Source organism: Chenopodium album, chromosome 11 (assembly GCF_948465745.1).
Source record: "Chenopodium album chromosome 11, dcCheAlbu1.1, whole genome shotgun sequence".
Classification (NCBI taxonomy): domain Eukaryota; kingdom Viridiplantae; phylum Streptophyta; class Magnoliopsida; order Caryophyllales; family Amaranthaceae; genus Chenopodium; species Chenopodium album.
The window spans coordinates 53758456-53784506 of NC_137844.1; the positions used below are offsets into that span (position 1 = coordinate 53758456).

Genomic DNA, 26051 nt, shown 5'->3' on the forward strand with positions numbered 1-26051 from the left:
CGGGCGATGCCCCAGGTTGATAGTTTGTACTTGATTAATTTGCTTATCAAATTCGACTGTTTAGATAGTAAGACTTGTTGGTTTTGAGTTTAAGTCTTGTTATAAATATTTTTTAGCTGTCGAACTCAATCATTACATAATGGAAACAAATAGTATAATAAGACACAAATCAACTTATCTAAGTTAACTATAATTTTGTTGGATAAAAAAATAAAATTAATAAATGACTAAGATGGTAAGACTCTTAACTTAAGACTTGTTGGTCTTGAGTTCAAGTCTTGTTATAAGCATTTTTTAGATGTGAAGGTGATACGTGGAACATATTCTGTTTTAAGAACGCTTTTTAATATATAAGTATAAATTACACTTTTATTTCTTGTTTTTGGTTTTAAACTTTTTTAATTTTAAAAAATGGAAACCTGAAAACAAAAACCAAAACCATAACCAAAAGACCTATTTGTAAATTTTGCAGCACCCAAATTATTGACACATACTCGGGTTACCACACAAAAGAAAAACCGGTGGCTTAGTTGCACTCTTTCTCCAAACGATAAAAACCGAAAAAGCTCAGAAAATCAAACAACAATGGCAGCTAATTGCATTCTCTCAATTCATAGCAATTCAACCCCAACTTCACTCTTCCCCTTAACTCCTTCAAACTCCCTTCAAATTCCATCCTCTTCATTTCTGAAGATTAGGGATAACCCCAAACTTAACAATGGCGTTTTTACAACAACAATTGGAATGAGAAGAAGAAAGGGAGGAATTGTCTGCGGATTTCTACCAGTAGATCCATGGGCACCCACCATTGATTCTCAAAGCATTGCTTCTCAGCTTTTCGCTTTCTCTCTCTTCCCTTATCTGGGTTTTCTCTACTTCATCACCAAGTCTAAGTCTGCTCCTAAACTCACCGTTTTTGGGTTCTATTTCTTGCTTGCTTTTGTCGGTGCTACCAGTAAGTTCTTCTTCCTCCTGTTTATTCTTCTTTTTGTTTTGGTTTAATTTTTTCTGTCATAATTTTTGTTTAAATATTTTGTTTTGTGGGTTTTTTTATTATGTTATATCTTTTTGTTGCAATTATTAGGAATTTTCTGTTAATATTGACATTTGTTGATTTGATGGTTTTTCTGTTAGTTTTGCTGTTTATGAGAACTCACTTTCTGTGGTTAGTCAAAATTAGATTAGATAACATTTAGCTGAATTAGATTAGTTTGATAAGTTATGAAGATAAGTTAGGATGATTCCTGAAGGCCATTTAAACTAAACAATGGGTCTGGATAGGTAGGAATGTGATTGAGAAAGCTCGAAAGTTGAAACTGAGGACTAGAGATAGAGGTAGCTAATCACTGTTTTGTGTTTGATTATTCTGATTATAAAAGTTCATGGTGATCAGCAAACTATAGGAGGTGCTATTGAATAAGCAAAAATGGGATCAACAATTCTCAAAAGTCAAAACTGAGGAAGAAGAGAAAACTAGTTACTTGCTGGTTTGTATTTGTTGTCCTGTTAAGTGTTGATTATCAAACTCTAAAAAGTATTTGTAGTTTGGTGGACCATATGGTATCTTCACGGTATAAATTGATGTGTGGATTGATGCTTGCCTTGTGGTTGAAATGGCAAGGGATTAGGAAAATTGTATTATCATCAGAGATTCGCTTACTTTGCGTAAGGTGGATGGAATCTGATTCCCTCTGTGGTCTTTACAAGAAATTGGAAATTTCCTAGCATTGCAGAAAAGTCGGTTTGTTTGGTTTTGATAGGTGTTGATAGCATATTGTAAGAGTCAGAGTTCTAGGAAGCAGGGAATATTAAGGTCCTATATAAAATCACTCAGCAACGTTCTTGATTTAGTGCAGTTAGATCTTTGTATTGGAAACCCACCTAGGTCTAGGTTGAACATGAATGTCAAACAGTCTGAGTCCCATAAGGCAACTATTGATGAAGTGCCGCTGAGGGCATTATTCAGGAAACATGATATCAATGGTGATGGCCACTTGAATAAGGAAGAACTGAAGGAAGCCTTTCGGAGACTGGGTTCATTTATGCCTAGTTGGAGGGCAGATCGTGCAATCTATTACACTGATATTGATATTGATGGAGTCATAAATGAGGAGGAGATTGATCACCTAGTGGCTTATGCTGTGGATTACGGTCATACGCTTGATTGAGGCTTCTATGTTCTGATTCTGAACATTTCGTGTATCCAACATATGCTAGAAGTAACAATAAATATGTATCTATGTCATCTTAACCTCGATGACTTTGTACCTTTATGATTTGTTTGATTAAAAGCCTTCTTTTGTGATAAAATCATATCCGTTTTATAGAAGTCTATCCTCCGGTCCTCCCCTTCCCTTAGCCATGTTGGTGTTTTTCCTATATGGCCATTTGGTTTAACAACCATTAAAGAGGCCATTGATATGATTTCTCTTTTTGCTTAAAGTACTGTTATATGTCAGTGATGCCACACCTGTATTGATAATTTTCCGGCTTCACTATGTAGTATGTAGAACCTATCCACTTAATATTGGGATAAATGATAGCATTTTGGTTAAGTTTGATCCTTAGACTGGATTTATTTGTTAAATTATACATTTTTTTTTTTCTTCCTAGAGCGATTGATAACTCTTTAGCTCTCGAATCCATAACACTAAGCTCAGACATGAAATTTGTCTACAAGGTTTATGAGTGGGAATGGCTAATCAGGTGATACATAATGCTATGAAATGCTTAAGTTGCAGGTTTTAATACACGATGATCAGTAGGTTTTATATAGCAACAATATGGCTTTAGGGTTCCTTAAACAATGCTTAATTGCTTAGCACTCGAGGTCTCACGAAGTCACGATCATTGGAAGGTTTATTCTCTCTTTATGGAGAAATTTTCTGTTGGCCTGCAAGTTAGTTCGGAGGAGGAGAGTTACAACCCTGACAAAGGGAAACTGTTACCACACATCCATGCCTGATGTGGATCCAGTGAAATCTATGCTATCAGTAGCGGTGGGGATACTGTTACAACCTTCTGTCATATGTTCCATGGGCCACCAGGAAGGGTCTCAATAACATAATTTGCGGCTTTTGATGTGTGAAAAGATCTTAGGTTTGCCATTCATTTTTCATGTGGCTTTTGAGGACTCAAGTAAACTTCCCTCAAGAATCCTTTGATAAAATTTTGCTAACCTTAAGATATAGTTAAAACCTTTCATATGGAAATTCTTGGCTGATTCTAAGTTATACTTTGTATATCATTGTGATTCTTGTGGGCAGAAAACCTCAAACCTGGATACTTAAGAGGTATTTGTTGATTGTGATGAGCTCATGAGCTCCATACAAATTTGGTTTATATGCTTTGTTGAACCATGAAAAGAGTTTGGCCTTCCCAATGTCAACTATTATTGAATGATTTGAATCTATTGTCATCTATGATCCTGGCGATCATTAGCGACTGGCTTCCTGGAAGTGTCTCACAAATGTGAGTTATAAACTTAAAAAATGGATATTTAGGTTTTTGTTTCTTGGCTGTGAATCCCCGTCTATTTTTCCTGTACTTTATATTATCCTTTGTAAAGACACTCACACATATGATATATTTCTATTTTGAGTGTGATTGCCAGAATTAAAAGCTGGCCATTTGGGAGATTACCTAATTGTCCTGACATTGTTGGTTCTATTGCGGCCTTTTGTTTGTTAATTTTTTCATTGTAGTCCTTGTGGATATGATTTTAGCATTTCATTCTTTCTGATTTACATCTACTAATTGTCCCTTGTTGGATTTTGCTGCTCTGTCTTCCTCATTGGTAGTTCCTGCTGGAATCTATGGTAAGTTACTTAAACAAGATTAGTTAATAATCCTTCATGGTTTATAAAGACTAGATATTGAATTGATGCCTGAATTCTAGTAAGTTGTTGGTGATAGCGAAGATACACTATGGAACATCCCTCTCTAATGTGGACTGGTTGCACGGTGGGGCTGAGTCTCTGCTCACTTTGTCAAACCTATTTGTTGTGCTGGGGTTGAGAAGGGCTCTAAAGAAACCTATACATTCTGAAGAGAATCAATCTAAAGAAGTTTCAAGATTGAAAGAGGAGAACCCTTCCTCGTAGGTATGGATTGTCTTCATGTCTTGCTGTGTTTAGTTGAGTTTGGTTGACTACCTTATAATGTTTCCCCAATTGTAGATTGTGTCTTGAGTAATAAGCATATTACATTTGCAGATATACTAATGCAATTGCTGCTGCAACTAATGAATTTGAAGGTTAATGTTACCTCAACTGCCAAATGTTGCCACATGGTGCATCTTGTAGATATCGTGCTGGAAAGATGGGATTTCCTGAGCTCATTTTGTTGTAAATTTATTTTTATTACTATACATGTTGCTTATGTTAAACTTATCCATCTTTTCTTCCATTTGTTGTCCACACTCTTATTCAGATAATACATGATTATCTACTTAATTTGCCTGTATCTTCAAATAGGGTTCAATAGTCTCTAAATTAAGTGGACCTTACATAGGACTATGGGTTTGTTTTAATTCCCCATTTCCATTTCGCTGTGCTATTCAATTTCTATAACTTGGGTATGATTATTCTTGACAAGGATCTTCTTTAACCATTAATTTTTTTTTCCTTTTCAAATCGATTTATGTGAGTTTCTAGAGATAAAGGCTCAAGTCCTCACCCTTTCAAAAGGAAACAACCCTTACAAAACTATCCAAACTGTTGCCCCTTTTCTCAATGTGAGAATATGGCTTAATGGCCCTGCTTTTGTAGTACTAGAGCTCCTCTATTCACATTCATTTTAGCTTATTTTCCTAAAGATCTGGATCACTAGCTGATTTCCAGCCCCAATCCTCAAAAAAATATAAAAAATATAAAATTAGGCCTTCCCCTTGCTTTTCCAGCTGTGAAGCCCCCATTTTTAAAAAAAATTCAAGGTCTTCCCCTCTCTATTCTAGCTCTGTCAAGTTCTTCAGATTGTGCTTGCGATTAGCTTTAACCTTCATCCCAGCTAATTCCCATCGCAGTTCAGAGCCTAGCTGTAATCCTTTTTTTTTTTTTTTTTTTTTTTTTTAAATAATGTGTTAACTAGAATACTAGTACAAGCAAAGAGCCCAACTATGTACTCTTCACATGAAATAATGTGTTTTGGTTTGAATTTCTTAAGGTCTGATATGGTTTGATCTGAATTTTCTGATCTGATCTGTTATTTTATCTCTATGGTTTGATTGAACTTTTACTGCATTTGTATACTGAAATATACTCTGAGAAACACTTGTCAATGGGTCTAATTAGATTTGTCTTAATGTGTAGTTTTCACTTCATAGCTGTTTTGTTTTTCCACGAACTTCCAAAAATATGGAAATAGACAGACGCAAATAAGATCTGGTTTGGTCTATTGTGATTTTTTTGGTCTGACATGGCCGGAGATGTTAATAATAAGCACTAGTAATAACTTCCTAAATTAAGAAGAGAACATAGTCCTAGACTCGTAAGCTATGGCTCAGTACTAATTTGTTTTCATACATAATTCTAGTCACTTAAGTTTTATATTACTTGTCATTCTAGAGTACCTGTGCAATTTTGTTTGTCTTAAATAAATACCAAAAATAAATACCAAAATTATAGTTGCCAAATACTCAAACCTTAAACAACTACTCTCTTTGTCCAAATTTAGCTGTAACATTGTCCAACATTTGTCATAGTTGTAAACTTCCCATTCTCTCTGGGAAGTTTCCACCATAAAATGTAAGCTGGGGTAAGGCAGAGAATTCAATCATAAACTACTTTTAATTTAGGAAATGTGAAATCTTTCCGAGACATTGCAAAATTTTTGTTTCATACAGGAGGAGTAAGCCTTTGGATAGAGCAAGGACTTTGTAAGGCTTGAACTAGACATCATCTGTCTTACTAAAAAAAGGAAGCGAATTGAAGGTAAGATACTTTTCTGTACTGCAATATTCACTCTGTTTTCATAAAAATTGACTGAAGGGCTGTTTTAGTTAACTAAAGAATTTACGGAGTAGGTTACAAGGGAAGGAGAAAAAAAAACTAAATAATTAAATTGTCGTCAACTAGCATGAAGCTCTTTGCTTGTACCACTGACTCCTTATAAACCTAGGACAAGCTTCCCCCTATTTTGTTATATAAGGTACTAACCCCGTTTGTTTCCTAGATGCTAGTTCTCTGATAATTTACAAGTAACTAATGATTCTATTGTTTATCCTCTCTGCCTGTCTTCTCTAATTAAATGAAATGCTCAAATTGAACTTTCCCAAAAATAGCCAACCATGGGATTACATGTTGGATTGTTTTCTTGCTGTTGATGACATTATTCTTTAGCTTGAGAGAAGCTGTTAGGAAATGCTTGGTTATCAGACAGAAAACCCTCCCATGGATCCATTGAATAATCAATGCCTATTATTGGGGAGTTGGTTCCTGAAGTAGTAGCTGAAATTATTTCTGTAATATCTGATTCAAAATGTTGTCCATAGTTAACTCCTCCAAAGGTGCTGACCTTGCAAGGTGATGTGGAGAAATAAGTTGATTCTGAGGTGGCTGGTGATTGTATGAACGACTGAGGAAAACTGTTACTAGGGTGACTGTTATGGACTGTTGACGGAGTAAAGGCATGGTTTTCATATCCAAAATCTCTTGTAGGAAAGAAAAATCCTGTCTCTTGATTTTCTAGGCTCTGAATGTCAACTCTTAGCCCTGTCTGAAAATTTAGCAGCATATCGGGCGGCTGCTGGTAGTGGGTGATGGGAAAATTGCTTTGTTTGTTGCGTTCTTGTTTTTGTGGTGATGTTGGTGCAGACTTTGAACGTGGGGCTAGTGTACAAGTATGAGTTCCCTTATAGGTGACGTTGAATTGCATGGGATCTTCATCATTTCGTTGCACCTGTTTGGTAGCGTAACAGCCTTGAATGTTCCGGTACGTGCATCTGTAGTAGCTTCTGTAAATGAAGAAATTAATCTTGCTGTTAGATTCTGATTCTAGTTATTTGCTCTACTTTAATTACCCCTTAATCACCTAAAAGGCTGATTGTTATGATATAAGTATTAAGTTTATTATTTTAAATTTAATAGGGATCTGAGATTTTATTGTAGTCCTACCTTTGATATGATGTACACTTTGTACATTTATAGTCAAAATTGTAGTAGTTTGATTTTTTTTTTTTCTTAAAAAAAAAAAAAAAAAAAATCCTTTCATGAGTCAGGTTATGCATATTATTCCTACTTTTTTAAACAGGAATTGCATGAGTTTTCTTTTAAGTTTCTAGTTGAAACAGTGGAGGGAAAATATACAAAAAAGGATTGGTCTACATTTGATCAAGTCTTTGCTTTCTAGAGACCTTAGGATCTATTTGGACATGTTTAAGATTTTCTGACAAAGACCTGGTCTGATGATAAATATGCATGTTCTGATGGACTTTTTGTCTTTTTACTGTATTAGTTTTATCTTGAGAAGCAGAAACCTTACCTGGGGTGTTTGGCTCCGAGTATATCTTTCTGACCATACTTCCTCCAGCTATACCCGTCCTCGGGTGGCCCTTCGGCTGCATTCTCAGAGCATGCCCTGACTTGGTCTGTCCAAGTTGGCATCATCTTTCTGCAACAAGTATCCCAAAATTATTAGAAACTTCTCGAGGTCTTTGTAACCAGGAAATGTAGTAGAATTCTCAAGGACTATAGCATTAAAACTCAGCTTGAAAGTCTTACCTTTTTTTTGACGGCTCTCTGCTATCTTGTTGAACATGAATCCCAGGGTTCAAATCTTCACTCTTAGGACTTTCAATGACCGAAAGTGGTGATTCAGGCGCCATGGTTGATGGGACTAAATGCTGGTGAAACTGTTCCATTGACCCACCCAATCTCAGAATCAAAAGAGCCTTCTCAAGGCAAGAATGTATCCGTTGTGCCAACATTCCTTTAGTTTCACCTGCAAGTATTTCTGAACTCATTTGAGCCTTCAGCTGTTTAGCTAGCGCTACCCCCTGGTTTAGCTCCACGATCAATGATTCTTGCTCGTAATTGCCACAACCGTTTTCCATTTCCCTTGTAATTCTTCAGAGTGAAAGAAATGCAAAATGCTGCTCTGGTTATCTGAACTGCCTGTTGTACAGTCGTATACCCGATCACCAGCTATTCTTGTTACTCTCTTGATGTAAGTTGCATGTCTCAGGTGTGTTACAGGGCATAACACGAATACGTATTAAGACATACACTTACAAGAAGAGGATGATCAAGTAACGAAAAGAAACCGGGAAAGTTTACAGTTGCCGGTGTTTTCTGTAAAAAAAGGCAGAGTGGAAGTTTAACTGTTTCAAAAATGTGTCTGAGACTCTGAAGCAGGAGAGAGAAAGAGAAGTGCTGAGTTTATGCTTCAAAAGGGTGTAAATTGAAGTTGGTTATATAGGAAAGATTTATAAAGTGGTAGGAAAGAGAGAGAATTTGACTGACAATCAAGTTGTTGACAAATGAAAGTATAAATTTCCTGCAGAAGAATAGTCTATGGTCAATAGAAATTGAGAGTAAAGAACAAGGGATGAAAAATGAGTTAAAAATTGGAGTGTTGTATATAGTGCTGACTTTTTCAAACTTTGTTTTGATTGGTCAATTATTGAAAAAAAATAGTTTTGATTTTAATTTAAGTGTTGAATAAAAAGGGCTTGGACTCGTTCAAACTTTCGTTTCCGCGTGTATATATATATATATTTTTTTTAAAAAAATAATTCATGGGATAATTGAATTTTCTTACTTTAAGCAATGATTAGGACTAGTATTTTTAAGGTTGTAGTAATTTATTAATTTATGTATTATAAAATTATGAATCAGAAAATATTGTGCAATGTTTATTTTTTCTAAGGCTAAATGATTTATGGGTCCTCCTAGTCCTAGACAATGACTTCCTATCTCATATTTTCTTTCTTCTTTTATTTTTTTGTGGTTTGTTATTGTCTTGTTGACCCCCTTGTTCGAGAAGTGGTAAAATAAGACTTTATTTGTTGATATCCGAAATTAATGATGTGAAGTTAAACTGAATCCGAACTAGCTTGAATTATTCAGATCAAGATGGAGTTATACATTTATGGTGATGAATCTGATGATCAATGTTTGAAGTGACCTAAATTATAAAAATTTAACTCGGATAAAACACTTATTTGATTTTTGTATATTTGATCGATTTTATATTCACACTTGTCAAAAACTCTCTTTAATGATTTTTATTTAAAGAAAATATAGTAATTATAGGTAATTTTTAGAGATAAATGTAGTTTTTTTTTTTTTTTTTTAAAAAAAAAAAAAAAAATCTTGTATGTTTAATAAACTAAATGCCCACATGTTGTATGTTTAATATATGCCCACATGTGCAATATAATGTTAGTGAATCGTGCTTTGTATGGACCAAAAATTTCCCTCAAAGTTTCACAATTTTGGCGGAACTTGATGTGTTTTAATAATATTGCCCGGCTAGCGTTCTTTTAAAAAAATAAAAAATAAAAAATTTAATATTGTACTCTGTATTTACATTCTCAACTCCATTTGGACAAAATAGACCTAAATCCGAAACTAATGACCAATTAACCACAATATAATTGATAACCCAGTGAAGTGCATATTTTTACCCAAGTACGTGGAGCACATCATGGCTCCTTCCTCTACGTTATTGTCTCAAATCTCCTATGAATTGAATTAGGTTGGGTTTTTCAATTTGGTACTTAATTTTCAAAGTTTCCATTCTTTAGACCATCTCTTGGTGCATGGTAATTAAATTATGTCTGATCTCGACAATTCTTGACCCTGTTTATGGTATGCACTAAAAGCTAAGAGTTCGTTTGGCATTGTTGTGTTTTTCTGTTTTTTGGTTTTTTGTATACAATATATGTCCCATAATGAATAAAAAATTATTTAAATTTATCAAAATCATAATAATTTTGAAAACTGACAATAGAAAAGTGGAAACACTTTTTCTTATTTCCTGTAAAAAAAAAAAAAAAAAAAAAAAAGAAACTGAAAATAAAAAATGATGCAAAACAAGTCCTAAGTTATTATTTTTCCTACAAAAACATGTTTTTGCTATCATGAAAAATTAACTTTTATGCATTTTGAACTGGGTTAAGTTTAGTACGTGTGAAACAAAATTAGGAGTAGGCAGCTTAGGTTTTATGCTCACACTAAACATGTATTTATACTAGTAAATACTTTCTTTGTTTCTTTATAATTGCAACACTTTCCTAAAATACAAATGTCACAATAGTTGCAACACACTATAAAAGGAAAGTGTTTATGATGAAAATTGTACTACAGAGTATTACCTTTATTTAAAGCTCATGGCCCACTTGATTAAACTTTTAACAACCTTTTAATCCCATTCTAAGTATATTATATCATGTGAGATCCACGTTTCTTAAATATTGTGATAAAATGTGTGTTACAACTATAAAAAAAAAAAAAAAAAAAAAAACGGAGGAAGTATTAGTGATATTGCTACAACGGATATACCTAGCTTTACTAGGAAGACGATTAACATATCACGATATTCATAAACCTAACACGTACAACTAGGATACTTAAAAAAATCTTAAGGCATTGATCTGATTGATGGTCAAGTCTCTACATGCATTTTGTTTATGTTTTTGATAATATTGGTTATCATTTATCAACAACTTAACCAATCAAACTTGCATTTTTTTGGTTTCGTTGGATCCACTGTTTCAAGTACACAATCTTAAACTTTCATTTAAGATTTGAAATCAATAGTTACATTAGAATTTAGAAGTGTAAGATACACAAATTATATGTATATTACGAGTAGTTTTCGGTTCATCTCTTATATTTATAATTTTGGAAGTAACTTATTTAAAAACGAGTGATTTTTTCAATGTACATCAATGATATACGAGTAATATTACATGCACTCAGCACTTCCCTAAGCTTATACAAACTATAATTTTACAACTACATTTGGTTCGAAGTATTTACATAGTATTTGACTACTCTTTCACCATTTGAATTTTCTAAGAAAAACATAGTAAATGCTCCTATTTGTAGTTGTTCTTTGTGGTACGACATTCGTCCTATTTCTCTTCCAACAATAATTTGTGCCACTTAGAAATTTCCGTTATACTCCGTATGTAATTACAAACCAATTTGTACATATTCGTACCATATTTTTCTAGAACTACTTCTCCCTCCCTTCTGTCCGACTAGTTGAAGTTTTGACTATCTTGTCTAGGCCTAATTATTGAACTTTAAATATATGTTCGAAAATTTTATACTGGTTCCAAATTCATATTAGTCAAATATCATCTAAATCAATTTCATTTCTTTTGGAGTCTAAGAAGTCATATATGATATTGATGTAGACGAGATTTGACTTGTTTGATAACCCCCACCCCATAAAGTCCAAAACTCCACCATTTAAGTAAAATGAAATTCGAGAGTGTAAGACAATATATATATGATTAACTATAGCTTTATAATCTATAATAAACGAGGAGTACAAACAAAGTATAGTCGTATAGATAAACTATGTAGATTAATACATGATCTCAGATCACAAACTCTACCAAATAGGTAATACAGTAGTAATTTGCCCAAGCCTAAGGCAAACTAACTAGGTCTCTTTTATTCTTCTAATAATACTCATAATTAGTTGCTACGTCGTACTGCCTCTTACTGTTCTCTTAGTAGGTCTGCAAAATACGAAAAATACGTTATTTCATTGCCAAAGAACAAATTATACGTAACAGAATTAATTAAACACAAATAAAAGAAAAAATTAAGCCAAAAAAAATATGATGGAAATTGATTTAACTTCAATTTGAGAGTTTTTTTTTTTCTTCTTCTTCTTCTTGTAAAACAAATGATGTTTTACATATATAATACAGTAACAACTTTATTTGTATAGTTAGTTACGAGAACATTTTTTTAACATGACTTTATTTTTTCTTATCATGAAATCATAAAATGAAGTCAAAACAAATTATGTGTCATCTAATATAAAACGGAGAAGATATAATATTATATGTACTCCGTAAATCAGAATGTCTGAAAACTCAAATTTGATAACAAACTATAATTTAAAATAAGAAGCTGGTTCTCAAAAAAAAAAAAAAAAAAGAAGCTAAGACATACCCTCCTGTAGGGATCATAGACATTGTCAACATAGCGCTCACCAGTCCTCTCGATGTACTCGGTTGGCCCACCGTGGTGATGGTGGCGGTGGCCTGGCACGACATCAGTCACAACCTCGGCCACGACCTCGTTGTGGTGACCAACTGGAAGCACACGGTTACCATATTCATCGACCCTATACTCGGATGAGTACGAGCCACCATATGGACCTTCACGGACGACTTCCCTGTCCGCCTCGTAGTAGTTGTTTCCGTAGGGGCGGTTCACGTATGCCATAGTGGGTTAATTGGATGGTTTACAATTCTAAGCTCTTAATTGTAGTTTTGTTTCGCTTTGGTTGATGTTCGAGGTTATGCAAAAGGGAAAACGTGCATGGTGTGCTTATATAGTGGTGCAACGTGCAAGTATGCATACTTAAGAGCCGGTTTATTTGGAAATGCTTAGTTCATTTCGTGTCGAATCCAACTTCTACTGAAAGAGACCAACTTAGGGTGACATCAATGTTATTCCTCTCTGTCCTTAATTATTTGCATCATTTTGACTATCTCCAAATAATATATTCGATTATGAATATATTTAGATTTTATATTACTATTTTGTTTTTTCTTCCTATAATTCATTGAATTTTACTGTCAAAGTTAATAAACTTTGATTCTTAATTAAAGATGAGCAAACAATTAGGGAAAATCGGGAAAGAAAAAACAAAAAAAAAAACACTTAAGCGATCTATCTCTTCATTTGTCACTCGTCCACATCATTTCCATTTGTATACTATTTTAAGATTCTATTTCAAAACCATTAATTAAATAAAGTGTTCACTCTTTGTTTATCTTGTTACTTTTCCAATGTCTTAAGAGATTGTCTATAGGTTTAGAGTTAGAAGTATTAAACTGGCAAATTAGGCAAATATCATCATGAAGAAAAAAACATGCACAACCACTTAAAGTTTAGATAACCAATTATACAAGAACTTAAGTATAAGCTTATGAAGAGTTAACTTATATAAGCTTATGTAAATTTTTTCTTCATAGGATTTGGTTGTGGTTTGGGTTTGCCACCCCTTATAATCTCTACAACGCAAATAAAATTTTTAAAATTTTTAATGCAACATAAAAAAAATAAAAATAAATAAATATTACATAAATGAAATTAAAAATTGGATAAATAGAAGAAAATGTTAATGATACTATTTTATACCAATAATAAAGAAATATACCTATATACTTCGTACTTTATTAGTTGAAGAAAATAAAGTCAATCATTAAAACATTATTGTGGCCTTTCAATCGACCACTATAAAATTTTCATAAAGAACGTGAACATAATTATATCCACTATAATCTTTTGAAAAAATAAACTTGATTGTATGTCTTTGTAACTAATTATTTTGAGAGATTGCGATGAGTTTGTATATCTTGGTCCTTTTTCCTAAAGTTTGTTGACTTTGAGGGACATTGATCTTATAGTAGTATAATATTTGCCGAGGCCGGTTTCCTCAAAAAAAAAAAAAAAAAAAAAAAAAAAACGTACTGAATATGTTTAAGGTGAAGGTCATTCTATTTATTAAATTTCTTTGGGACGATTTACAAAAATATAGCTTTTAAAAAAGGAAAATTTGTCAAAAATAATACAAATTTTCATCCATCCGCTAAAAACAAGTCGAACTTTCGATTTTTCTTGAATAATACAAACTTTCAGGGGCATCCGCTTTAGGGTCTGTTCACATTTACTGAACTGAGCTGAACTGAACTAAACTAAACTGATTGGAGCTGAACTGAACTGATTGGAGATGAACTGAACTGAATATTTTATGAGAGAGGAAAATTAGGAGATGAGCTGAACTGAACTGAACTGATTGGAGCTGAACTGAACTGAACTGATTGGAGCTGAACTGAACTAAACTGATTGGAGCTGAACTGAACTGAAATTAAGTAAATCTGAACAGACCCTTAAACAGGTTATGACCTGTTGCTTACTTGATTAATAGGTATGCGGGACACGTGTCATTGTTTTAATTGGTTGGACAATTTAATTTGATTTTTTAAAATTTATTAAGGGCGTGTTCGGCAAAATATAGCTGTGAAGGTAGCTGTTAGCTGTGAAGGTAGCTGTAAGCTGTGTAGATAGCTTTTAGCTGTCAACAAGCTGTAGTTGCGAAGATAGGTAATTTAGGTATGAGTGTTCGGTAAAGTAGCGGTTGACTAGCTGTTACATATAAAAATCAGTATATTATATTAAAAACTATAGATTAAATTTTCAACAGTTACCTCAAAAGCTACCTCTACTTTCAAAAGCTAATATTTCTAACTTTTCATAAAATCTACTTATACCACTAAAAGCTACCATAACCACTACTTTGCCAAACACTCACATTTTTTATTAAGTAGTGGTTTGACCAAGTCAAACCACTAAAAGCTACTCAAACGCTAGCGTCGAACACGCCCTAAATATTTTTAATTTTTAAAAGATATAAAATTATATTTATTATTTTTTTAAGGGTTCAATCAAATTATTATTATTATTATTATTAATTTTTTAAAAAAAAACACCCTAACCACCCGTTTTTTCCGGCGCTCCACTCTCTGGTGACCTCCAGCCGACGCACCAACTGCCTCCCCTGCGCCTGGCTCTCCGGCAACCCCTTGCCGGCGCCCCATTACCCCAGGCCGACGACCCGACCCGTGCATATATCCCTACCTCTTCCCTCTCCCTTCCCCGACTCCAAGTTTCTCTCTCCTCACTCATTCTCTCTCAACAATCAACAATGTCGTTGCTCTTCTTCCGAGACAGGAGCTCACTCGCCGATTTCCAAACCCATTGTCATCTTCTCTCTCCTCGACCTCCACTCCACCGCCTATAGAATCTTCTTCGCGGCTTGCCGCACTTCCTCCGACTTCCTACAGTTAGGGATTTCAGGGACGGAGCAGGACAGTTTCGTGGGGAGGGAGGTGATTTTGTTGCTGGTGGTTCGGGGGAGGGGAGGACAACGGCGGGGTAGGAATAGGTGGCGAGGGCCGTCGCGGCAGGGTGGCTGGTTGGCGCCGCCGGGTATGGGGGAGAGGAGGGGTTGCTGGTGGTGAGGGAGGAGGGGTTGCTAGTGGTGAGGGGTGAGGTTTTTTTAATTAATTGGTTTTTTAAATTATTTAATTATTTAATCAAGGTTAAAGTTTTTTTTTTTTAATAAGCTGTAGTTAAAGTTTTAATTAGCAGTTAATTAAAATCTTAAATGAATTTATCAAATTTAAAAAAAAAGTTAACCGGCTATATAGGTTGTAGGTAAAATATCTCATTTAAAGCGGATGCCCCCTCAAAGTTTGTATTATTTAGAAAAAATCGATAGTTCAACTTGTTTTTAGCGGATGGGTGAAAGTTTGTATTATTTTTGACAATTTTTCCTTTAAAAAACTTATTTACAGTTTTGCGTTGGAATGAAACTTATTTACGAATATACAGTCCACGTAAGCTCGGTAATACATTTGGGGTAATTTTTTATTTAAAGACAAATCGCTACCTTAAGTAGCGGTTATAGTCTAAAACCAGGTAGCGGTTTGCCTTTAGTACACTCCAACTAAAGATACAGAGTAACATTATAAAGGGTAAAACCGCTACCTCAAGTAGTGGTTTTAGTATATAAACCGCTACTTGAGGTAGCAGTTTTACTCTGAAAAATTAAAAAAACAAAAATAAACTTATTCGAGGCTACGTGGACAGTAATTCCGTAATTAAGTTTTATTCCGACGCAAAAGTGTAAATAAATTTTAAAGTAACCATATTTTAGTAAATCATCCATTTCTTTGTCCATATTTGTTAGCTAGGCCTTAAATTCAACAATTTAATGAGTTATTACCTTAACTGATTCAAATAGCACAATTGAATCAACTTTACATTTCAAACTACTATGAATTTATTATTAGAGAAGGAAAAAAAAAAAAAAAAAAAGGTTCAAACTTGTAAAGGTTTCTTAAATAGCATACATGTTCCAAATTTTAAATAAACGTTACAGTACAAAAGTAGCAAGTAAAGAGATGAGAGTTATAGTATTAAAAAGCTATACGTGGAAATAAGTATCTCACCCCTGTATTGAAATAGCTTCTTGATCGACCATCTCGTACAATAAAAGTAAGAAAATAAAATGAGAACAATCCATCAAATAAAACTTTAGCACTAATAATAATACGACAAAGATGAAAAAGGGAGAAAATTAAGTGGAAGTAGTTTTCATAATCTGAGAACAAGTTCTAATACAATGACAAAAGGATCATCAGTCATCTTCAGACAATTTAGACCAACCAAGAAAGATACTATATATTGTAGATTTGGTGCCTATAACATCGCAATTTCAGCAGCATAACTCCAAGTGTATGTTCATACATCTTAACAAGAAATATCAAAGGAATAAAATTCCACTTTTATCTACTTAGGAAAATAAAGCTTTATTCGATAATGAGCTTCTAGTTAGCTTCCAAGTTTTTATTTGTACTTTTTTTTTAAAAATTTTTTTAATATATATATATATATATATAATTTTTTTATATTTAATAATCTAAGTTTACAAAATTGTGTTCAAAGAAAATAAAACCAAAAAAAAAAAAAAAAAAACGATATTTACTCTATTTTTAAGGCAAAAAGAAGGTCCGAGTGGTCTAGGAGGGAAGCTTTAAGGGATCCTCAATTCCTCACTAATCACTATACTCTCGAGATTTCAAAGTACTCCCTGTGATTTCAAAGTACGTGGTAACTAATCCTACAACCTTATGGTTTTGGTTAATTGTGAATTGTAAACATCTTCAATAAATCAAGTTTTGCTCGGTTAAAAAAAAAAATTGTAAGTTATGCGTGTAATATCACACGAAAGATTACGGGCCTAGAGTATATGTCTATATAGTACTACGTAATATTTACAAACCATATTTTCGTTTTTCAATAAACAAGCGAGAGTATAGAGTAGTATACATAATCAAAGGTCCAATCATCTATGTTGATACACTTCTTGTCTGATCTATTATTAAAATTACGTGTTTAGTAGACAAAGTATAAGAGGATAATCAAAAAAAATTTGAGTATCCTACACAAGTTTTTGAAGATATATAATACCAAGATAAATTCCGATTAAGAGGAAAAAGAAAATTTTACTTCTAAAAAACTAAAAAAAAAGCTTCATAATTGAGTATTTTACAGTTAGTAAGTTTACTACTCCGTATAAAATTCATGCAAAATTGGTGCATATTAGGACCTGTTCATATTTACTGACCTGAGTTGAAATGAACTAATTAGTGCTGAATTGAATTGAACTGAAATGAATATTTTATGAGAGAAGGAAATTAGGAGCTGAAGTGAACTGAATTGAAATTAAGCTGAAGTGAACAGACCCTTAGTATTGTTTGAGAATTTTTATACTGATAGTTTCTTAATCCTATATCCATCTAAGATCGATAATTATTACTCATGTAAGTATATTTTATATGTAGTAATTAATTTTTTTTTTGGACAAGGATTATATGTTGTAATAAAATGTGTATAATAAGTTAATAACACACACACACAAAAAAAAAAAAAAAAAAAGAAGCCATCTGTTACTTTCGTTCTTTTTGTTCAACTCACATAAAAAAAAGCCAAACTTAGTAACTTTGACCATCTATTTGTACAAATAAAAATAAATAAATAACCAATTATCATTTATATCCTATTAGAATCATTTTAATGTGTAATATCTGATTATCATATTTTCATAATTTATATTACTTCCTTCGTTTCATAATGTTAGTCTCATATGGAATCAATCACATAAAATAAGAAAAGAAATATATTTGGAATCTAACATTAAAGTACAACATAATTCATAATTAGTTTACCTTATTTAACTTTTTTGATTTTTTATTAGGAAAGCACAAGTCATAATTGCATAATTTAAGGTAAAAATTTCCTTACTTGGAGTCATGTCATCAATTCACAATCAATTAAAATAAAAAAAATCAAGTTATAAATGAAATATATTTAATATGGGTAGATATTTTTAAAACGCCTAAAATAATATATGGGACTAAGATTATGAAATGGATGGAGTAGTAATTAAAAGAAAAATAATCTCTAACAATATCAACTACTAGAACAGATTGTGCCAGAAAGACTCCACCAAAATCATAATAGTCCTATAATAATAGTGTAAAATCGTAATATTAGGACATAAAAAGAAAAGAAAAACACAAGGAATAGATTCGTCAGGTCATGAAGCATGCAAAGTACGAAGTGATATGATTCCTATTTTCTCAACTATATAAGCACACCATGGACATTGCTCATTTGCATCTCTCACTCAAACAAAGCAAACCATCAATCATAGTAGTAATCCCCTAAGCAAACCAACAGCAATGGCATACGTCAACCGCCCCTATGGAAACAACTACTATGAGGCTGAGAGAGAGGTCATCCGTGAAGGTCCATATGGCTCCTACGCAGCTGACTACAGGGTGGATGAATATGGAAACCGCATCCACCACCACCGCAATGGCTTGGGAAACACCGTAACTGAGATTGTGAGTGAAGTCCCTGCTCACCACCACCACCACCACCAACACCTTGGTGTACCAGGTGAGATCATTGAAAGGAGGGAAGAGCGCATTGTTGATGCTGCCTATGATCCATACAGGAGGGTATGTGTTTATTCAACTTCTACTTATTTACTCTTTTTTGTTCTGAATGATTATTCCATCAGCTAATCCACTATTTTTTGTTCTGCAGATGTACTAAGGCTTGGAACCTTCATGACCCTTACAGTATTAGTATAATAAAATGTACCCTTAGCCTCTAGACATAGTCACATAGGCTAGTTGCTATGGGATGGTATTCGGTATAATGTGTGCTTATCTATCTTGTAATGTAACCTACTGTTGTTTGACTTTGTATCTCGGTTCCATTATGAAGTTATAATATATGGTGTTTTGCTTTCTAAAACAGGGAGTCATTTCCTGTCAAATGATATGAGATTGCACTAAATCAATATTAGCCTTCCTTGCAGCTCCTGATCTTTCTTCAGAAAGCAATCCCATGCCCTTATAACAGCATGAACTAACAATTCTCTTCTCTATGGCCGAGTCCAAAAAGGACAAGATGTACTCAACCTTGTCCCGAATATAATTTTGAGTGTTTAATACTATGAGATATCCGAAACAAATAAATTTTAAGAACTTTTTGGTAATAAGAGGGTACTAGTGCTGAAATAATCAGCAATCAGATGTTTCTAAAAAGTAATAACAAGCAGTCAATCAGTCACTAGTCAGTAGACAGGAAAGAAGCCTAATATAAAAATCTAATTTCATTTAGCTGAAATAAAGGATAAGACTACAATGACCAATATGTTTGATTAGCACAAATGCAAGCTAGCCATATACATTCAGAAGGTACTCACAAGATCATTAAATTTCTGAACAGAGCTTTTTTGGACACTTTCAGACTCAAAATATGATGTTTAAGCCGGCTTCAGATTTAGAGGATATAACAAACATGTCTGTCAAATTTTCTTTGCTTCCATTTTCATCATCTGCAAATTATGAACAAATAAGTTAGAAGTAAGAATTTAAACAACAGCTGCGATTTCTATTTAACACACACTTTGCCTAAACCGGCATTATAAGAATATATTATATAAATCTATAATGCACTTTGCATAAATCCAGAAAAAAAAAATTTATGTACTCTGTAATTATGGGATATGGATTAGACTACACAAATGACAGACCCCAACTCCCAAGTGTTTGAACAGCACAAATGCAACAAACACATTCAAGAGGCAGTTACAAGAACATTATCGAATTGTACAGAACTTGAGGAGGTTTTCAGAGTAGTAATAAGCATGTTTAAAGGATGGAACAAGATGTCTATCAACATCCTGCAAGCTAAGTTCCCCCCAGAATTTGTTCATAAAGCAAAATATAATCTTGCTCGTAATCTGCACTATATCACAAAAAATTATTGATTACCCACAAGGATATGCACTACAGCACTACATATGAAACCAGTTTCTTAATACTGGATTACTGGTTGTTGCAGATATATCTCCTTTCAATCTTAATAAAGCTATAAAAAGTTCATTGTGTTATTTACTATCCAAGATAGATATAAAGAACAAATTATGGAATTAAGGTTCAACACCCCCCCCCCCCCCCCCCCACCCCAGCCAGCATAGGCAAAAATGCAAAATTCACCTACTACGAAGTGATGAGGATGACTGTAAAACTTGAAAGCCACAGCCTATCTTAATTGATAAATATGAACTCTTCTTCTGTGCAGACTTTCGGACTGAAGATAGTGTTTAGTGAAGAAACTTGTCATAAAGGATGGCTCTTAGACTGTATATGATTAAACTGACAACCAACAGAAATAGTGCCTGAATAAGCTTCTGGAACTTATAGCTTTCAAAACTCATGGAGTTTGGCAAAAGAACTTCAGTCTAATCAATATCCTTGATTTGAGCCTTTATAGTAATAGCAGAAGGCAGTGTGATCAAAGTCAGACTTTTTTTTTTTTAGCAAAAACCTTACATAAACCTTCTTCTTCTAACCTTATTTACTTAACATATTTGGATTTAATATGCAAATTTTGGTTCATCTTTACATTTAGCTAAAAGACTACCAGACTCAATCACTCTAGAGTCTAGACCAAACCTATCATGCAACACCAGTTGTGAAGAGCAAGTACTTTTTGGACAGTATAACTTGATCTGTTCATGAATAAATCAATTGGTTAAAGTTTGCCTTCTGGAAAAAAAAAATTGCTTAGCAGGGTGGAAAAAAGTCAAAAACCATTATGGCCCTTTTGATCAACTACCACTTACTAGTATAGAATCTTTAGGTGAAAGAGGCCGAAAAAATAACATATACACTAAAGTCCAAATATTGCAATGTGCAAACTGAATCCCAATCTATAGCATCAACCAAATTTCAGTCTTCTTTCCCCAACTACAAAGTTTCATTACTGAATGAAGACTCAATCCCATTACAGACATACAAAAATATAAGTGCATTTTGATAAGTGAAAATAATAAAATGGCTGCGGATAGGATTCATGGGACCAAACACTTAGAAGTTGGAACACATTCTCTCATGTATGAATTATGAAACCATGTTCTAATCTTCTACTAATGACCGCAATAGAATTTTATAGATTTATATTCAAACCAATTAATTCAATTTTAAAAGTCCATATTTCTCAGCTAATTCCAAAGACATAAATAACAGAATATAACCATCATCCATGGATAAAGACGTGAGAATGAAATATACATGGTTAAAAATCATATTTGATCAATTGCATTGCCCTGTATGTCTGTACTTCCAAGAAATGCCTATTATCTTTGATCGTGATCAATATTACAGATTTGAAAATGTTGAAATAAAAGAGTGAACACTTACCAGGCGAATCCAAGAGAGTTGTGAGGAATCTTGATTGCTAAAAAGTTCTGCGTCTTTCACACTTCTTTTACGAAGCACCTATTTCAGACTATTAAATTGGGTTCTGCACCAATAGCTGTTCAACACAAAACTAATCATCAATAGTAACACTAAAAGTTAAAGTTTATTTACCAATTAACCAAAACAGTAATATTTTAGTTTGCCAAATTAGGCCAGTAAATAACAGCTTCATACAAATGACTTTCTTTGCTGATTGGCAAATAGAGCCAACAATGAAATACAAGAAAAAATTTACAAGTTCATGTTAATGTTCCAATATCTTCTATTTGCCTGAGAGCCTTTTCAGTTATTTCACAATTCGATATGTTAGTTCACATTTTTGGTGAATTACATTTTGAATTAGCACGTTGGACAGAAAAAGGCGGTCTGCAATAGCAATTTTGGCTCAAATAAAACAAAAATCATTGCGAAAAATATACTAAGAAAGGAAGATAAGGAACAAAATAAATAAGAAAATTAACCACCGATTTGATGATTTAAAGAGTGACCTTAAGCTTCTTTCATCAAACAAGGGTCAAGAATAGGTTCTAAACATTAATAATTTGACAGCTCAGAAACTTCAACTCAAAGATTCTATAATTCTCAGCATGAAAATATTAGGTGTCAAAGGAGCATATCAAATTTCCCTTCACCAAGATATTGTAGTAAAAAAGAATTTGCTTCAGGAAAGGAAAGTTGGATTCGAAGAAGACATTGAAGTGCAAATGGACACGATTATTCACTTGTTTTTTTACACCTACAAGTCTACAACTCGGCCTTATAGATGCCACAATCATCTAGATGAACATTAAAAGCATCTAAGAATGCTGGCAAGTCCTTTACCAAAAGAGGAGAATAAAAAAAATATCGATTCATGCATGTAAATGAGAAAATGTACCTAAAGATATCCCCATATTCACCACTATATAAGGACCTCCATGTCAGTGTGTTATCTTCATCTTACTGAAGCATAGAAAAAAAAAAAAAATCATTGCATTAGTCCCAAAGCACTCCTAAGCAAACCAACAACAATGTCATACCTTAACCGTCCCTATGAAAGCAACTACTACGAGGCTGACAGAGAGGTCATTCGTGAGGGTCCATATGGCAACTACTCAGCTGAGTACAGGATTGATGAATATGGAAACCGTGTACCCCACCACAACTACAACCAAAACCACCACCACCAAAATGGGGTGGCCGGAGTTGTAAAGGAAATTGTGAGTGAAGTCATGTCTGGGGGCCACAAACACAACCACAACAACCACCACCACCACCATGGTCCAACTGAATACATTGAGAGGAGGGAAGAGCGTATTGTTGACAGTACCTATGATCCATACAGGAGGGTACGCGTTTCTTAGCTTCTACTTATTTATTTAGGGTTTACTTATAGGTGTCCAATCTTTTGGTTTCAACTACTTTTTACAAGTCTCAAGCGCTGGTCTATATTACAAACACTTCTATTAAGAATTTTAAAAAAAAATTTGAGCAGGGAAACTAAAGGAACCATGGAATCACTCATAAAATATGGTTTTTGTTTTCAAGATATTTGACTCTAAAAGCTCATAATGATATCTAAAGATTTCTATATAAGCTTTAGTTTAACATTTTTCTTCTTTTTTGTATGATTATATTGTCGCCTAACTTGCTCTATTCATATGGCTCTTTTATGATTTGCAGATGTACTAAGTAATGCCTGCTGCGTGCCTACATGATTCTGGGAAAGTGACAGCAACTATTAGTAAAATAAAAATCACCCCTTAGCCTCTTGGCTTGGGCTAGTCTCTAGGGTTTGGTATTGTGCTGTAACTTTACATTATGTTGTTTAATGATGTACTCTACTTTTAATGAAGTTTTAATTTAATAGTTTACCTAAAGAAATGGATTAATTCTTGTCCAGTTTTTATAAAGTTTTCAATATAACAGCTAAACGCTTAAAAAAAAAAAAAAAAAAAAAAAACAGATAAATCACATCAGACTAATCGTATGATTAATATACCTACAAAAAAAATTGTATCATGAAGCTCAGAGTTATAAAAATATCAGTTCTCTAATTCAACAGCAATAATTAGCATATTTCCTGTCAGTAATGAGGACATGAAGTCTAGAGAGGACAAGATGTACACATTGTTATCCCTAGCTAAGCAGTGTTATCAAATACAAAAATCAATTGTCAGACATTCCTGAGAAGAAAAAGTCTAAGAAGCAGAAAGGCGTATTGTCAAGGGAAGAAGTGATCTTATCAATCAAGCATATTCTTAGAACTTTCTCTTAGTGTGTCTACTGATAATATCTTTAATTATGTACAAATAGAAGTACAAATTTGATATTTTTGAAAACACGCATTAAAAAATCTAACAATATCGATAATATTCAATTTTTTGTACATATTAGTAAGAAAATGCAGTCAAAACCGATAAACTTTGACCTTAAAATGTCAAATGGAGAAACTAGTTTGAAACTTGTAAGTGAAGAACAGCTAAGAACAGGTATAAAAGGAAGCCTCTTGGGTGCAGAAGGAGAGATGATGATCAGTAAATGAACAAATAATCAGGTTATTATCAAATTCTTGATATAAGCGGATAATTGTAGCCTCAAGTAGTTTGATGTAGGTAGGATTGATCCGGCGAGTGTTTTACTCAAAGTTCACTCTCTCCCTATCATTTGCTTTCCCCATTAAACTGAATCTGTCAGGTTTTAAACTTGAGAATTTAATCGTCTCGTTCTAACCTCATCAACTTGAACATATTGAACTTGTAAATCTGTACTTTTTTTGCTCTTCCTTTACAAATTTAGTTATATTGACTTCCATAAACAACATGTTTGGTAAGGTGGACAATCATTGTGGTCCTTGAGCTTGACTTATACCACTAAGGCCCTGTTCTCCATCGTATTTAAATAGTATTGAGTAACTAATTTATGTTTAGTATTAAAATAAATTAAGTTTAGCAAAAATAATTTAATTTCAATAAATATAAGTTCAGCAATAATCAGGTGAAGAGAACAAGGCCTAACTATGTGTTATTTTGGCTTTTGGTATTATTTCTCCAGTTCTGGTACAGGTACTATTTGCGAGGATTTTATAAGTGAAAAAAATATATATATATAGAAAAGACAGCAATTACACCAACTGGTTTGCAAACCTAAGATTCTGTTTATTTAACCAAAACATGAAGGGAAAAGTGATAAAAGCAGATCACAAACTTGCAGCTAGAATGGTAACAAAGCTAAGAACAATTAAAGTAATTATACTTGTTCTTCAGTGTATCTTTCCTGATATAATGAGAGGATCAGAATAATTCCTCATTAATTAGCATACTTAATTAGATGTAACAAGCCATATTCCTCAACTTGCAGTGACATGGATATCATAAAAACACATGCATCATCTATGGATATAGATTAGTCAAGACTTCTATGATTATACCCCTCTTTCAAAGACCAAAGAGATAATATTCTGAAAGGAGTGGTAGGATGTATTTGATTACAATTAAAATTACGGGCAACAATGAGTTAAAAAATTGATATTGAAGACAGTATATTTACTTTACCTGATAGATTCGAAGTACTAGAGAGTTGTAGAGAATCCTGCAAGCTATAATGTTTTTGATTCTTTGTAGCTGAGATAGTGGGTGCAGCTTTCACATCTCTTTAACAAAGCGCCTATTTCAGATAATCTGAATGGAGTAGATTTCAATACAATGGTTCAACTTGGATCACTTCGTCAATGTGATGCTGAAATCTGATTTACCAGTCCATCAATTAAAACAGTGAAGATTTTTGATCAACAAAGTAGGCTAGTAAGCTGAAGTTTTGCACAGACAATCCCCAAGAGAAGACATATATGGGCATAATGAGCAAATAACATTACAATAAATTTTTCAAGTTTTATTAGTACTATGTCTTGTGAACAAGTCAAAAATTTATGTCACACAATTGGTGATATAACACATTTTGGATCATTATTCTGGACCCATAATGCTAAGTAGAGCAGCATTTTGCAGCAGCACTTGGTTAATTATCATTTAGTAAATACATTAAATCATTTATTGAACAATTTGATCAGAAGGGTGACTGGAAGCTTCTTTTATTACCTAAAGAATAGGTTCCGAATAGAGACAGATTTTAAGTGGGAGTCTTGGCCCTCTGCAACTTAACTTCAGATGTCATAATCATCATTAATCAGTGTGAAGGCAATAAGAGCCAAAGGAGCAATTCAAAATGTCCTACACCAAGCAAATGGAATAAGTCAGTATTTGCCTACTTCAGGAAAAGAAAGTAGGATCAGAGCAAGATATAAAGCAAGAAAATGGGCAATTATTCCCTATTTTGCAACTGCAAGACATCTTAGCAACTTGATCTAAATGATGCCATAGTCATCTGCATGAAGATAATAGGCATCTAGCACTATTATGATATATCTTCACCATAAAAAAAAAAAAGAATAAAAGCATTCAAACAAGGC

General features: G+C 33.3%; 3 protein-coding genes and 1 long non-coding RNA gene across 4 annotated transcripts; 2 read left to right on the top strand and 2 right to left on the bottom strand.

Annotated features, from left to right (window-relative positions):
* Positions 1 to 470: 470 nt before the first annotated feature.
* On the top strand, positions 471 to 4464 carry LOC145567765 (uncharacterized). Its single transcript, XM_081627144.1, has 4 exons — positions 471 to 955; positions 3801 to 3818; positions 3916 to 4103; positions 4215 to 4464. Exons 1-3 carry the CDS (start codon positions 586 to 588, stop codon positions 4101 to 4103), a joined length of 576 nt encoding a protein of 191 aa, XP_081483270.1. The 5' UTR covers positions 471 to 585; the 3' UTR covers positions 4215 to 4464.
* Positions 4465 to 6035: 1571 nt separating this feature from the next.
* LOC145567764 (putative WRKY transcription factor 41) lies at positions 6036 to 8050 on the bottom strand. Its single transcript, XM_081627143.1, has 3 exons — positions 7719 to 8050; positions 7480 to 7608; positions 6036 to 6952 (listed from the first exon to the last, which is right to left on the bottom strand). Exons 1-3 carry the CDS (start codon positions 8048 to 8050, stop codon positions 6328 to 6330), a joined length of 1086 nt encoding a protein of 361 aa, XP_081483269.1. The 3' UTR covers positions 6036 to 6327.
* A 10378-nt stretch (positions 8051 to 18428) lies between these two features.
* Positions 18429 to 19088, top strand: LOC145567766 (uncharacterized). Its single transcript, XM_081627145.1, has 2 exons — positions 18429 to 18787; positions 18876 to 19088. The coding sequence occupies exons 1-2, from the start codon at positions 18506 to 18508 to the stop codon at positions 18882 to 18884; spliced, it is 291 nt and encodes a 96-aa protein (XP_081483271.1). The 5' UTR covers positions 18429 to 18505; the 3' UTR covers positions 18885 to 19088.
* A 434-nt stretch (positions 19089 to 19522) lies between these two features.
* On the bottom strand, positions 19523 to 25790 carry LOC145567768 (uncharacterized). Its single transcript, XR_014095735.1, has 5 exons — positions 25681 to 25790; positions 25138 to 25328; positions 22482 to 22546; positions 21545 to 21659; positions 19523 to 19674 (listed from the first exon to the last, which is right to left on the bottom strand). It is a non-coding gene; the product is annotated as an uncharacterized LOC145567768 (long non-coding RNA).
* Between the last annotated feature and the right edge of the window lie 261 nt (positions 25791 to 26051).

What these genes read in the sequence shown, in the direction of transcription:
- LOC145567764 (XM_081627143.1), bottom strand. Translation starts at nt 8,050, where the DNA reads ATGGAAAACGGTTGTGGCAATTACGAGCAAGAATCATTGATCGTGGAG. An exon ending in AGAGAGCCGTCAAAAAAAAG is followed by an intron (nt 7,609 to 7,718) that starts GTAAGACTTTCA and finishes TACTTGTTGCAG; the next exon opens with AAAGATGATGCCAACTTGGA. An exon ending in CTCGGAGCCAAACACCCCAG is followed by an intron (nt 6,953 to 7,479) that starts GTAAGGTTTCTG and finishes CTTCATTTACAG; the next exon opens with AAGCTACTACAGATGCACGT.
- LOC145567765 (XM_081627144.1), top strand. Translation starts at nt 586, where the DNA reads ATGGCAGCTAATTGCATTCTCTCAATTCATAGCAATTCAACCCCAACT.
- LOC145567766 (XM_081627145.1), top strand. Translation starts at nt 18,506, where the DNA reads ATGGCATACGTCAACCGCCCCTATGGAAACAACTACTATGAGGCTGAG.